Raw genomic sequence first — 12,543 nt, 5'->3', positions numbered from 1 at the left:
AGGCTGTGTTTGTTAGGTGTGTAAAGCAGTGCTGTGTATATAGGCCAGCTATTTACCATAGCCGTGTTTGTCATGGGGTGTATGCAGATATGTCAGCTATGTAGCAGGGCTGGGTTTGTTAGGTGTGTAATATAAGTGCTGTATGTATATATGTCTGCTTTGTAGCAGAGCTGTGTTTGTCATAGGGTGTATGCAGTTGTGTAGCAGGCTGTGTTTGTTAGGTGTGTATAGCAGTGCTGTGTGTATATATGTCAGCTGTGTAGCAAAGCTGTGTTTGTCATTGGGTGTATGCAGCAGTGCCATGTGTGTAAGTTACTGATCTGGACACCATCACAATACTTGTTATCATTTTCTGTAGTCTAATCCTGGGTTGTATCTTATAATCAGGTGCGTCTTATAGTCCAGAAAATACTGTATATATGTGGGCTAATAGAGGGGGCACTTGACATTGAATTGTTTACACTGTAGAGGACACTGTGGCCGGCACTCACTAGCTTGGGGGTGGGGGTTGAGGGAGAACCGTAATGTGCCACCCACTCACCAGCGTTGCAGACAGCGGCTCCTGCCACACTTCAGCACCCACATGGAAGCGCTGTACAGGAATGTACAGTGTGCTGTGGCTGGTACTGGGGGCTCACTGGTTTCTGTGTACTGTGGGCGCTAGCAAGAACAAGGGGAATCATGCTTAGCGGTTCCTGCTGCCCAAGCGCCGAGGTGTACGCCACTGGGCCATGATCATTCTCCCCCTATGTGTTGGATAAAGGAAATCTAACTTCCTCAATTGAAAAATACATTTAGATCTAAACCATCAGAGGCTGCAAAACATATTGAAATGGAGCATCTTGCACTCTGATATAAGTTAGCGTACTTACAAGGATGTGCACCTTTACCTTAAAACACTTCTAATGATAAGAAAGAACATAAATACTTTGAAGACACCGAGTCAAGTGCCAGTGAAGCATTAAGATGTAGGCTGCTCTTTCCATAGCAACGGATTTCCACAAGAAGCCTCCATTAATATGGAAACAGAAACACATCAATGGCATGTCTGCACTTTACAGAAAGTCTATTATGTCAGATAATGCATTTACCTCTGCTTTATATAAACTAAAAGTCTCCATCTACGAGTGACTTCCTGATTGCCATAACAGAGGATCAAAGCTTTTTCTAGCCACAGATGTATTTTTCTACCATCTGGTAAGCTGAAGATGCTGTTTGCTATTTATGAATGAATGTCACAGAAGACCAGGAGCACAGGTTCCCGGGAGCAGCGCCTTCACTGATGTGCGTGTGGAGTGTATTATTCTGTAGGTATGCAGTTACTTGTCATCTTTCTGCCCCCGTATCCTCATATAGGTGGGAAAACCCTGACCAGTATTTATTGTGAAGAGGGTGTGATGTGATCTCAGCAAGTCCTGCTTCCATCAACCACATCCCCTGCGATGTGACACAAAATTCCACTAAAATGTGTGGAGTCGCAGTAAACATACAACAATCAGCAACTACTCCTGAAAGCTTGTAGTCCGCTGCAACTCTTTAGAACACACACACGTTATGTGCCTGATCAATCACAAAATAGTGCTTGGTGCAAGATCCTAAAGGGGTCTTCCGGGATGCAGCAACCAGCTTATTAACTACTGTACAGCAATAATATAACAATATAATGTACTACATTCAATATTTAAGCACCTACTTTCTGATCCCGAGTGCACTCATGTGGCCCCGACCATTCTCCTGTCCCCAACTTCCTATGCTATCACGTCAATCTACTTGAAGCCAGTTTTTTTTCCCTCTGTGAGCAGCACAGGCGTGTCCCTCTCATCCTCCCGTTTCTCCATGGTGACCTGTGGCGCATGATCAAAAACTTCTTCTGCTGAAGATAGCTTAACAGTGCATGCGACCACCACAGGAAAACAGGAGTAATAGAGGGGCCCCCCTACTGCCCTAATTAGATGGGTGTTCATGCTCCGATACATGGTACAGATAAATAAATGGATGTGACGTCAGAGTAAGATGGATGTACATTAGAGTTTCGGGGAGTTCGAAATTGATGGCCTCCCCTCAGGATAGGTCATCAATATCAGATCTGTGGAGGTGTGACATCTGGCACCCCAGCCAGGTGGTTGTTTGAAGACACCTCCTCACAACTTACCAAGCACAGTGCTGAAGATTGTATAATGGCTGTGCTAATGAATGGTAATTAAAAGACTCCCAAAAAGGCTCACAGAGTCACAGGTAGGGTTTTACTTTTTATTGTGTGGACTCCCAGCAAATTTATTTAATGTTTTCGGCCTAAAAGGCCTTCATCAGAATACCAGGGTGTCACACAGAAGGATAAGGAAGCACGCGCCTAGCAGGGAGGCTAGAGAAAGGTGGTGTAAGAGTAAGGGCAATAGCCCTGTGAGGCAGCACTAGTAAGAAATGGATCGGAAGAATTCACAAGATGATCAGGTGCTTAGGAGAGCCGCACACGCCCTGGCCATTAATATCAAACTTCCAGAACACCCCTTTAATAAAACAAGAGCACACAGAATATACCATTATTTCCACAAAAAAAAAGTAGTGCAAGAAGTTTGAAACATATGAGCTGTTGTGGTCATCGCCGAACTTCCAACCCCTTTTTCCCTTTTTATTGAAAAAAGAACGTCAAATTAAATGAAAGTGGCGACAAGTTCTTGACTACACGGACATATCTGTTTTACTAACGGAGTCAGCAATAGTATGACAAGATGAACAAGCAATTGGGATTGTTTTTTTAATTACAAACAATTTAAAAAAGATTCAGGTCTCTGCGTCTTTGGGCTCGTCGGATTATGTTGGCGGATACTGCTTGTGATGTTTTCCTTCAGTTCATCCAGGGCATGTGGATTGTTAGCGGATACTTTCTGGTTTACATTTCCCCACAGATAAAAACCGCATATGGACAAGTCTGGGGAACGTTGGGGCCATAACCCCTTGTCACAGTTCGCTCCTCTGTAAACATTTCATGAACCCGTGCCAGTGAGATCTGTGAGGTGCGGCATGTTGTCTCATCTTGTTGGAAAAAGCAGTATCAGCAGACATAATCCGACGAGCCCAAAGATGCAGAGACGTGAACGGGGACCACTGTCAGCATCTTTTGTGACTTGTGGATAATTATGGGTGGGTGTTTATCTCTGAATGGACGTTTTGGACCGTCCATTCAGAGATGGCAGATGCACGCTAATCATGCAGCTGCCGAGCGGGGGTGACCCGCTATCAGTGACAGCAGAACAACAACCCAGAGAGAAGGCAGGAACAGTTCCGAGGTGTCGCTGCCTTCTAGATCGCTGTATACACAGCGCTTAATGAGCGATGTGTATACAGATCAGGAAGCGCTATGCGCTTCCTATCCCGGACCAGTGGTCATGTGATCGCCAGGGCCGGGAGAGTGCAGGAGCTGTCGGGTCTTCCACAGACATCAATTATCCCTGCACTGAGGTTATACAGCACAGTATACCGCTGTACAGCCTCTCTGGGGGGTGTATTTCCCCTGTAACTGGGGCTACTATGTCAGCCCCAGTTACAGAAGAAATGAATAGTGAAAAAAATAAATAAAAAAAAGTGACGTTAAATGTCCCCCAGAGGTCTTGTATGACCTTATGGGTGATGTAAAGTGTAAAATAATTTTTTTTTAAATGTAAAAAAAAAAAGATTCCCCAATTAGGTAAAAAAAAAAAAAAAAAAAAGTTAAAAATATAATTTTTTTTTATAAAATAGACATACAGTCCTGATCAAAAGTTTAAGACCACTTGAAAAATGGCAAAAAAAAATCATATTTAGCATGGCTGGATCTTAACAAGGTTCCAAGTAGAGCTTCAACATGCAACAAGAAGAAATGCGAGTGAGACAAAACATTTTTTGAGCATTCAATTTAATGAAAACAACGAATAAACTGAAACAGGCTGTTTTTCAGCTGATCAAAAGTTTAGGACCACACCTCCAAAAAAAAAACAACTAAATTTTCCCAAAACAGAAATCCAACTTCCAAACATGAACTCAGTAATGAGTAGCTCCACCGTTATTTTTTATCACTTCAAAAATTCGTTTCGGCATGCTTGATGCAAGCGTTTCCGTGAGGTGAGTGGGAACATTTCTCCAAGTGGTGAAGACGGCCGCACGAAGGCCTTCTACTGTCTGGAACTGTTGTCCATTTTTGTAAACTTCCCTTGCCATCCATCCCCAAAGGTTCTCAATTGGATTTAGATCAGGGGAACATGCAGGATGGGCCAAAAGAGTGATGTTATTCTCCTGGAAGAAGTCCCTTGTCCTGCGGGCATTGTGTACTGTAGCGTTGTCCTGTTGAAAAACCCAGTCGTTATCACACAGACGAGGGCCCTCAGTCATGAGGAATGCTCTCTGCTACATCTGGACATAGCCAGCGGCCGTTTGATGCCCCTGCACTTCCTGAAGCGCCATTGTTCCACTGAAGGAAAAAGCACCGCAGACCATTATGACGCCCCCTCCACTGTGGCGCGTAGATAACATCTCAGGTGGGATCTGCTTGTCATGCCAGTAACGTTGGAAACCATCAGGACCATCAAGGTTAAATTTTTTCTCATCAGAGAATAAAACATTCTTCCACCTTTGAATGTCCCATGTTTGGTGCCTCTCTTGCAAAGTCCAAACGAGCAGTTCTGTGGCGTTCAAGGAGACGAGGTCTTTGAAGACGTTTTTTGTTTTTGAAGCCCTTCAGCCTCAGATGCCATCTGATGGTTATGGGGCTGCAGTCAGCACTAGTAAGGGCCTTAATTTGGGTCCAGGATCATCCAGTGTCTTGACTGACAGCCAATTGGATCTTCCGGCTCAGTGCTGATGAAATTTTTTTGGGTCTTCCACTTGACTTTTTTGTTCCATAACCCTCAGGATCATTTAAGAAATTCCAAATGACTGTCTTACTGCGTCCCACCTCAGCAGCGATGGCACGCTGTGAGAGACCCTGCTTATGCAGTTCAACAACCCGACCACGTTCAAAAAGGGAGAGTTTTTTTGCCTTTGCCATCACAACGTCTGACTACCTGAATGACAATGAATCCACATCTTTGCACAGATTTGGCTTTTTAAAAGGCATGTGGTCCTAAAATTTGGATCAGCTGAAAAACAGCCTTTTTCAGTTTAATCGTTATTTTCAATTAATTGAATGCTCAAAAAATATGTTTTGTCTCACTCCCATTTCTTCTTGTTGCATGTTGAAGCTCTACTTGGAACCTTGTTAAGATCCAACAATGTAAAATATGATTTTTTGCCATTTTTCAAGTGGTCTTAAACTTTTGATCAGGACTGTATTTGGTATTGCCGCGTTCGTAACGACCGGCTCTATAAATATATCACATGATCCACCCCGTCCGATAAATACCATAAAAAATAAAAATAAAAACGGTGTAAAAAAAAAGCCATTTTTGTCACCTTACATCACAAAAAGTGCAACTCCAAGTGATCAAAAAGGCGTATGTCCCACAAAATGGTACCAATAAAACCATCACCTCATCCGCAAAAAATGAGCCCCTACATAAGAAAATCGCTTAAAAAAAATAAAAAAACTATAGCTCTCAGAACATGGAGACATTAAAACATTTTTTTTTGTTTCAAAAATGCTATTATTGGGTTAAAGTGAAATACATTAAAAAAAGTATACATATTAGGTATCGCCGCGTCCGTAACAACCAGCTCTAAAAAAAATTTACATGACCTAACCCCTCAGGTGAATACGGTAAAAAAAAAACAGACCCTTTTACAGACCCTGTTGCCACCAAAACAATGAGCATCTAATTAGTTGTGTATTGTAGTGAGATTTGTTTGGATTGCGCATCCAATGCATGCCTCAGCTGCAAATATTTATAGAAGTGCGTGGACGGGAGGCCAAACTCAGAGCACAGCTGCTGGAACTGCTTTAGAATACCCTGAGAGCACAACTGACCAATATTCCAGATCCCATTCCTTCCCCATTGTGTGAACCCCTTTAATTGGGATAATTCAGATAGAAGAGGATTATTCCAGATAGGAGAAATAGTCAACAATCCTAAGATACTCAAGATCTCTCTAGCTTTAGTCCACACCTTCCTCATGAGCCCCAAAATTGGAGAAGATTTAAACCTAGGTTCTTCATCTCCCTCCAGGACTGCTAATGGCAAATAACAACCCGCTGCCAAAGCAACTAGCCTACCTCCTCTCCCCACTCCCCTCGCCATATTCCATCCCTTAAAGTGTTGCAGTGAGCTGAAAGAAAGTATAGTAAGGGGTTAGGTAACGCCAAACCACCCGCATCCTTGGCCCTCTGTAAAGTTTCATACTTAATTCTACTTCTCTTATCCTTCCACAACAGGGACCAAAATATTTGCTGTATTTTGTAAAAATAATGTGCAGGGATCCATATTGGAGAGTTATGGAGCATATACAAGAGTTGCGGCATCAGCACCATTTTAATCAAGTTACCCCTACCCACTAGGGATATGGGCAATTTATGCCACAATGCAGCCTTAGTTCTAAATTTAGAATGAAATGACATTTACAGAATAATGCCAACATAAAGTAGACATATGGGGAATGTTAAGTAATAACATCACTTTATGTTTTAAAAGCAGAGAAATTGAAATTTTGAAAATTATTCTAAATTTTTGGATTATTTTATAAATAAAGGTGAAATATATTGACTCAAATTTACCACTGTCGTGAAGTACAATGTGTCACGAGAAAACAATCTCAAAATGGCTTGGATAAGTAGAAGTGTTCCAAAGTTATTACCACATAAAGTGACACATGTCAGATTTGCAAAATTAGGCTCCGTCCGGAAGGGGGTAAATGGCCCGGATTTGAAGTGGTTAAAGAAAAACAAAACACTTGCTCATTCATCTTGTCATACTATCGCTGGAGGAGGGCTACTTTTTCGTGGGCCACCCTGTATAACTGCCAATATGGTGTGAAATATAGAAAGTCGGACAGTCATCTGGTCCACTTACTGGAGGCTCTGTTGCCTATCTGGACTTCATTATGATCATCTCCTACTTCAAGGGCTGTAATAGAGTGGTCAGCACATCTTTTGCCATGATTACTGTGAAATAAAATCACAGCATTCTCACACGTATGCAGTAATTGCTGCAAAATATAAGAGCAATCTGATTGCACCATTTAAATGTACCCTATCAAAGTTTCTCAAGTCAAGTACGGCAAAAAGGTCAGATCTTTATTCTAAAGACATGCGGTGATGAATGATGCACTGGCAGTTATTATATCACCTGTACAATGCATAAAGATGGCCACATGGCGTGGTTGGCTGCACGTGGCCAAGTCACGCTCATCTGTAGCAGCCAATGGCTGCGTGATTTTAAAGGAATATCCTAAAAGCAGGACTTTTTGAGGGTATTTGAGCATTAAAGTTGGAAATACTGGTTTATAGGACGTAAATGTCAAATAATAGATAAGAAATGACAAGCGAGGGAGGTTCAAAAGTAGACTGAGAGGTGGAATACACTGAAATTCATAGAAATGAATGAAAATTACTATAGGCGGTTTTTACTGTATTCAAGAACTGCTATCTCAGCCAAAGCGTGCTGCAAACTCCTCTACAAAATCCCGGCAAACTGAAGAGCCGGTCCCTGATCTACTACAAGCAGAAACGTCCTAAGCCACCAATGAGAACAGCATATATTCAAGTAAACTAATGAAACAATACCCACCGACAGACTGGTGCTGTTCGGAACATACTGATTTTGCTCTTCTAAGAGTAAATCTATCACCGGATGGCGGCCATTTTTAATGATTATTTCAGTTCCTTGATCATGAACGGTTGGTCTGGAAATTAAATGATAAAGTATTATACAAAGAGAATGTAAACCAGATACATTAGGAGAGATATAGAATATACCGGTAGTCAGTTCTAGAAATCACATGCAAGTATTTGCAGTATATCCAGTATATTCATCCTCAAGTCTAACAAACATAAAATCTAAATAATGTCCATCATTAAGCACTGCATGTAAGAATACTATTATGTAATAAGGAACCTTGAAGACTAAACTGATTACCTGCAGTAATCATCTTGCTTGGCCACTTCAGCAAAAGAGAAAATGCAGTCGGCAGTTGCTAGGTGATTCACAGCCTTAGATACTGAATGATAATGCTCTCCAAATTTACTATAAATGAAAAAAATTAATTAGTAACGTGAATCGTGCTTAAATAAATCTACTATCATGCAAGGGCTCTGGTAACCAAGCGGCAGTGTTCCTGGAATACCAATGATAGAAAATCTAAAGAAGAACGGAATTATATGCCGCTATAGGAGGTCACCTTCAGAGACTGCAGGACATGTAATGAAGAAATCCACTTTTAGGATTATACTTCCAATGTTTTTGGAACTGTGCCATTTACGGACAGGAATGATATAATATTCATAGATTTTTGGGGTTTTACCGTCAGGAACGACCGGTCAGCAGGATACTAATCCCGTTTATGGTGCACTACAGACGGACAATGCTATAATCTGCAGATAGACCCATGTCAGGACTGCACTGTATAAGCCGGGTGACAGTGAAAATCCAAAATTCCCTGTAGTTCTAAATGATTACTACTACCTGTATATCAAACATTATAATAGGGAATTGCTAATATGCACTTCCCTAACATAACCAGTATGGCTCCAGTGACTCCAAACCAGATGATCCAGTGTGTCGCAGTCTGGAATTACAAAACATCTACATGTGCACGTCCCTCATGCCAACCTCTTATAACCTAAAGATCGTCCCCAGACTTCTGCTCATAAATGCTATCAGCTACCAGCAAAACCTGAAAGACAAATTAACTATTCAACAGGAGCTCATCTAAGGGTGCTCACCCCTCAAAAACAAAAATGGCGGAATTGCATTTTTTTTTTTACTCCTCACAAATAATTTTTTCACAATACATTATATGTAATCGCCACCAAGCTTCTCCTGCTCATACCCAGCTAGTTTAGTGTCCCTTGATTCGTGTTCGTAGGACCGACACTCGGACACCTGGTTCATCCACGAACAGGTGCCTTTAGCAGGTCGGTCTCTATGGGCAGATGTTTATCAACGGATTAGTGTGTTAAACTTAGTCCAGGGTCTAACAAGCTGGGTTCTCTTGAGCATAGCACCTCGTCCGTGCCACAGTGTACACCTGCGCTGCACGAGCTCACCACGGCCGAATGGCTTGGTGGTGCAGGCACTAGTAGTGCACCAATAGTGGATTTTTTAGTGACTCTAACCACACCTGAGTGGTACCGCCTTGTGCGATCTCATCTGACCTGGGTTCAGAATTGTGGTTAGATCACTAGAATTTTAGTTATAGTTTGTAGGTTTCCTTTTTTCCCCAATTTTTTGTGAATCAATAAAGTATTAGTTTTAACTAATTTTCATAGCGTTCCTGTACCTCAGTGATATATATAATTGTTTAAGGTGGAACGTATACCTTCATACCAGTTTTTTCAGTGATTTGCTACATTATATGTAACACTAATGGTGCCGATAAAAAGTACAGCTCATCCCGCAACAGAAACACCCCCCCCCCCCCAACAAGAGTTATGGCCCTTGGAAAGCAATGAGAAAAAATTGAAAACTTAGGGGGTCATTAATACTAATACTGGCATCATAGACGTCGGTCTTAATAAGCCCTATAGCTGGTGGTGGATCGCCAAAGTTATGAAGAGATGCCAGCCTCTCCATAACTTCGGTGCATCCAGCGCCAGTTCTAAATGTAAGACAGCTTCCTTGCCGTCTTACATTTAGACCTTTTTCTACGCCTAAACCAGGCGTAGAAAATGATGAATGAGACAAGCCTTCTGGCCCGTCCCTTCCCCGCCCACTATTTTAGACCTGGCGTGAGCAGGGAAAAGTTGCAGATTTGGGCCTCATGCACACGACCATTTTTTTTTTTGCGGTCCGCAAAAACGGGTTCCGTAGATCCGTGTCCGTTTTTTCTTCCGTGGGTCTTCCTTGATTTTTGGAGGATCCACGGACATGAAGGAAAGTAAAAAAAAAAGTCGTTTTGGTGTCTGCCTGGCCGTGCGGAGCCAAACGGATCCGTCCTGACTTACAATGCAAGTCAATGGGGACGGATCCGTTTGACATTGACACAATATGGTGCTATTGCAAACGGATTCGTCCCCCATTGACTTTCAATGTAAAGTCAGGAGTCCCTATTATACCATCGGATCTGAGTTTTCTCCAATCCGATGGTATATTTTAACTTGATGCGTCCCCATTACCATGGGAACGCCTCTATGTTAAAATATACCATCGGATTTGAGTTATATCGTGAAAACTCAGATCCGACAGTATATTCTAACACAGAGGCATTTCCATAGTGATGGGGATGCTTCAAGTTAGAATATGCTAAGAACTGTGTACATGACTGCCCCCTGCTGCCTGGCAGCACCCGATCTCTTACAGTGGGCTGTGATCCGCACAATTAACCCCTCAGGTGCCGCACCTGAGGGGTTAATTGTGCGTATCATAGCCCCCTGTAAGAGATCAGGTGCTGCCAGGCAGGAGGGGGCAGACCCCCCTCCCCAGTTTTAAATTCATTGGTGGCCAGTGCAGCCCCCCCTCCCCTGTATTACATTCATTGGTGGCCAGTGCGGCCCCCCCTCCCTCCCCTGTATTACATTCATTGGTGGCCAGTGCGGCCCCCCTCCCTCCCCAGTATTTAATTCATTGGTGGCCAGTGCGGCATCCCCTCCCCCCCCCTCCTAATTATAAAATCCCCCACCCCCCATCATTGGTGGCAGCGGAGAGTTCCGATCGGAGTCCCAGTTTAATCGCTGGGACTCCGATCGGTAACCATGGCAACCAGGACGCTACTGCAGTCCTGGCTGCCATGGTTACTTAGCAATTTTAGAAGCATTATACTTACCTGCGATGTCTGTGACCGGCCGGCCGCTCCTCCTACTGGTAAGTGAAAGGTCTGTGCGGCGCATTGCTTACCGCACAGACCTGTCACTTACCAGTAGGAGGAGCGCCCGGCCGGTCACAGACATCGCAGGTAATTATAATGCTTCTAAAATTGCTAAGTAACCATGGCAGCCAGGACTGCAGTAGCGTCCTGGTTGCCATGGTTACCGATCGGAGTCCCAGCGATTAAACTGGGACTCCAATCGGAACTCTCCGCTGCCACCAATGATGGGGGGGGGGGGAATTTTAATTAGAAGGAGGGGGGGGGAGGCTGCACTGGCCACCAATGAATTAAATACTTGGGAGGGAGGGGTGCAGCACTGGCCACCAATGAATTAAATACAGGGGAGGGAGGGAGGGGGGGCCGCACTGGCCACCAATGAATGTAATACAGGGGAGGGAGCGGGGCCGCACTGGCCACCAATGAATTTTAAACTTGGGAGGGAGGGGGGTCTGCCCCCTTCTGCCTGGCAGCACCTGATCTCTTACAGGGGGCTATGATACGCACAATTAACCGCTCAGGTGCGGCACCTAAGGGGTTAATTGTGCTGATCACAGCCCCCTGTAAGAGATCGGGTGCAGCCAGGCAGCAGGGGGCAGTCATGTACACAGTTCGTAGTATATTCTAACTTGAAGCGTCCCCATCACTATGGGAACGCCTCTGTGTTAGAATATACTGTCGGATCTGAGTTTTCACAAAGTGAAAACTCAGATCTGAAAAAGCTTTTATGCAGACGGATCTGCGGATCCATCTGTGTGAAAGTAGCCACGGACACGGATCACGGACGCGGATGACAATCTTGTGTGTATCCGTGTTTTTTCACGGACCCATTGACTTGAATGGGTCCGTGAATAGGACAGGTCATATTTTTTTGACGGACAGGAAACACGGATCACGGACGCGGATGAACAACGGTGCATTTTCCGAGTTTTCAACGGACCCATTGAAAGTTAATGGGTCCGCAGAAAATCACGGAAAACGGAACAACGGACACGGATGCACACAAGGGTCGTGTGCATGAGGCTTTAGAATAATATAGGCGTATTACTGGATATTAAATGACCCCCTTAATTTCCAAAATTGGTCTGGCCTGGAAGGGGTTAACCTGATTTATCTACAAAAACTGAAAAGGGTATTCAGGATCAGGCCTGCGGACCCTCACAGTATACTGCTGTGTAATAGAAGGCTATGCATATACAAACAAGTGATAGAGTTTACGTTACATCAGCCTGTGTCGCAACATTACAGTGAGCCGGTATAATAATAAACCTATAAAGCTGCTGTTTAAGATATCATGCACACAGCCAGTGTCTGCAAACTACAGATCCACGAAATAGGGATACCTATCATGTGCATTCTGTATTGTATGACTATTCTCACCCGCAGTATAGACAAGAGTAGGGCAGTTTTTATCATCTCTGGACCAGCCACACGGATCTGCAAAAGACACAGATGTGAGCATGGCCTTAAAGAAATGAATGGGTAAACGAATTTGGAGAGCACAAGGATGAAAAATATGGTCGCGTGCATGAAGCCTAATACAGAATAGTTAATAGATATCCTTGGTATCTGTCTCTGGAGTATGCGACACAGTCTACATTTAGCCAACCTATGTAGCAG

General features: G+C 43.5%; 1 protein-coding gene across 5 annotated transcripts in view; it reads right to left on the bottom strand.

The window, feature by feature from the left end:
- Window positions 1-12,543, bottom strand: part of MSH3 (mutS homolog 3) — a 211,618-nt gene that overhangs the window by 27,784 nt on the left and 171,291 nt on the right. For all 5 annotated transcript variants that reach the window (XR_005776986.1, XR_005776987.1, XR_005776988.1 and 2 more), the window contains exons 18-19: window positions 8,040-8,147; window positions 7,692-7,806 (exon numbers count right to left, since the gene is read on the bottom strand). Coding sequence is in view for 2 of the 5 variants with exons in the window: in XM_040421493.1 (XP_040277427.1) it covers window positions 7,692-7,806; window positions 8,040-8,147 (223 nt within the window). In the remaining 3 variants the exon portion in view is untranslated. The remainder of the gene's footprint in view (window positions 1-7,691; window positions 7,807-8,039; window positions 8,148-12,543) is intronic.

Source organism: Bufo bufo, chromosome 2, assembly GCF_905171765.1.
Source record: "Bufo bufo chromosome 2, aBufBuf1.1, whole genome shotgun sequence".
Lineage (NCBI taxonomy): Eukaryota > Metazoa > Chordata > Amphibia > Anura > Bufonidae > Bufo > Bufo bufo.
Note: the sequence above shows the minus strand (reverse complement) of the source record. Positions and strands in the feature narration are given on the sequence as shown.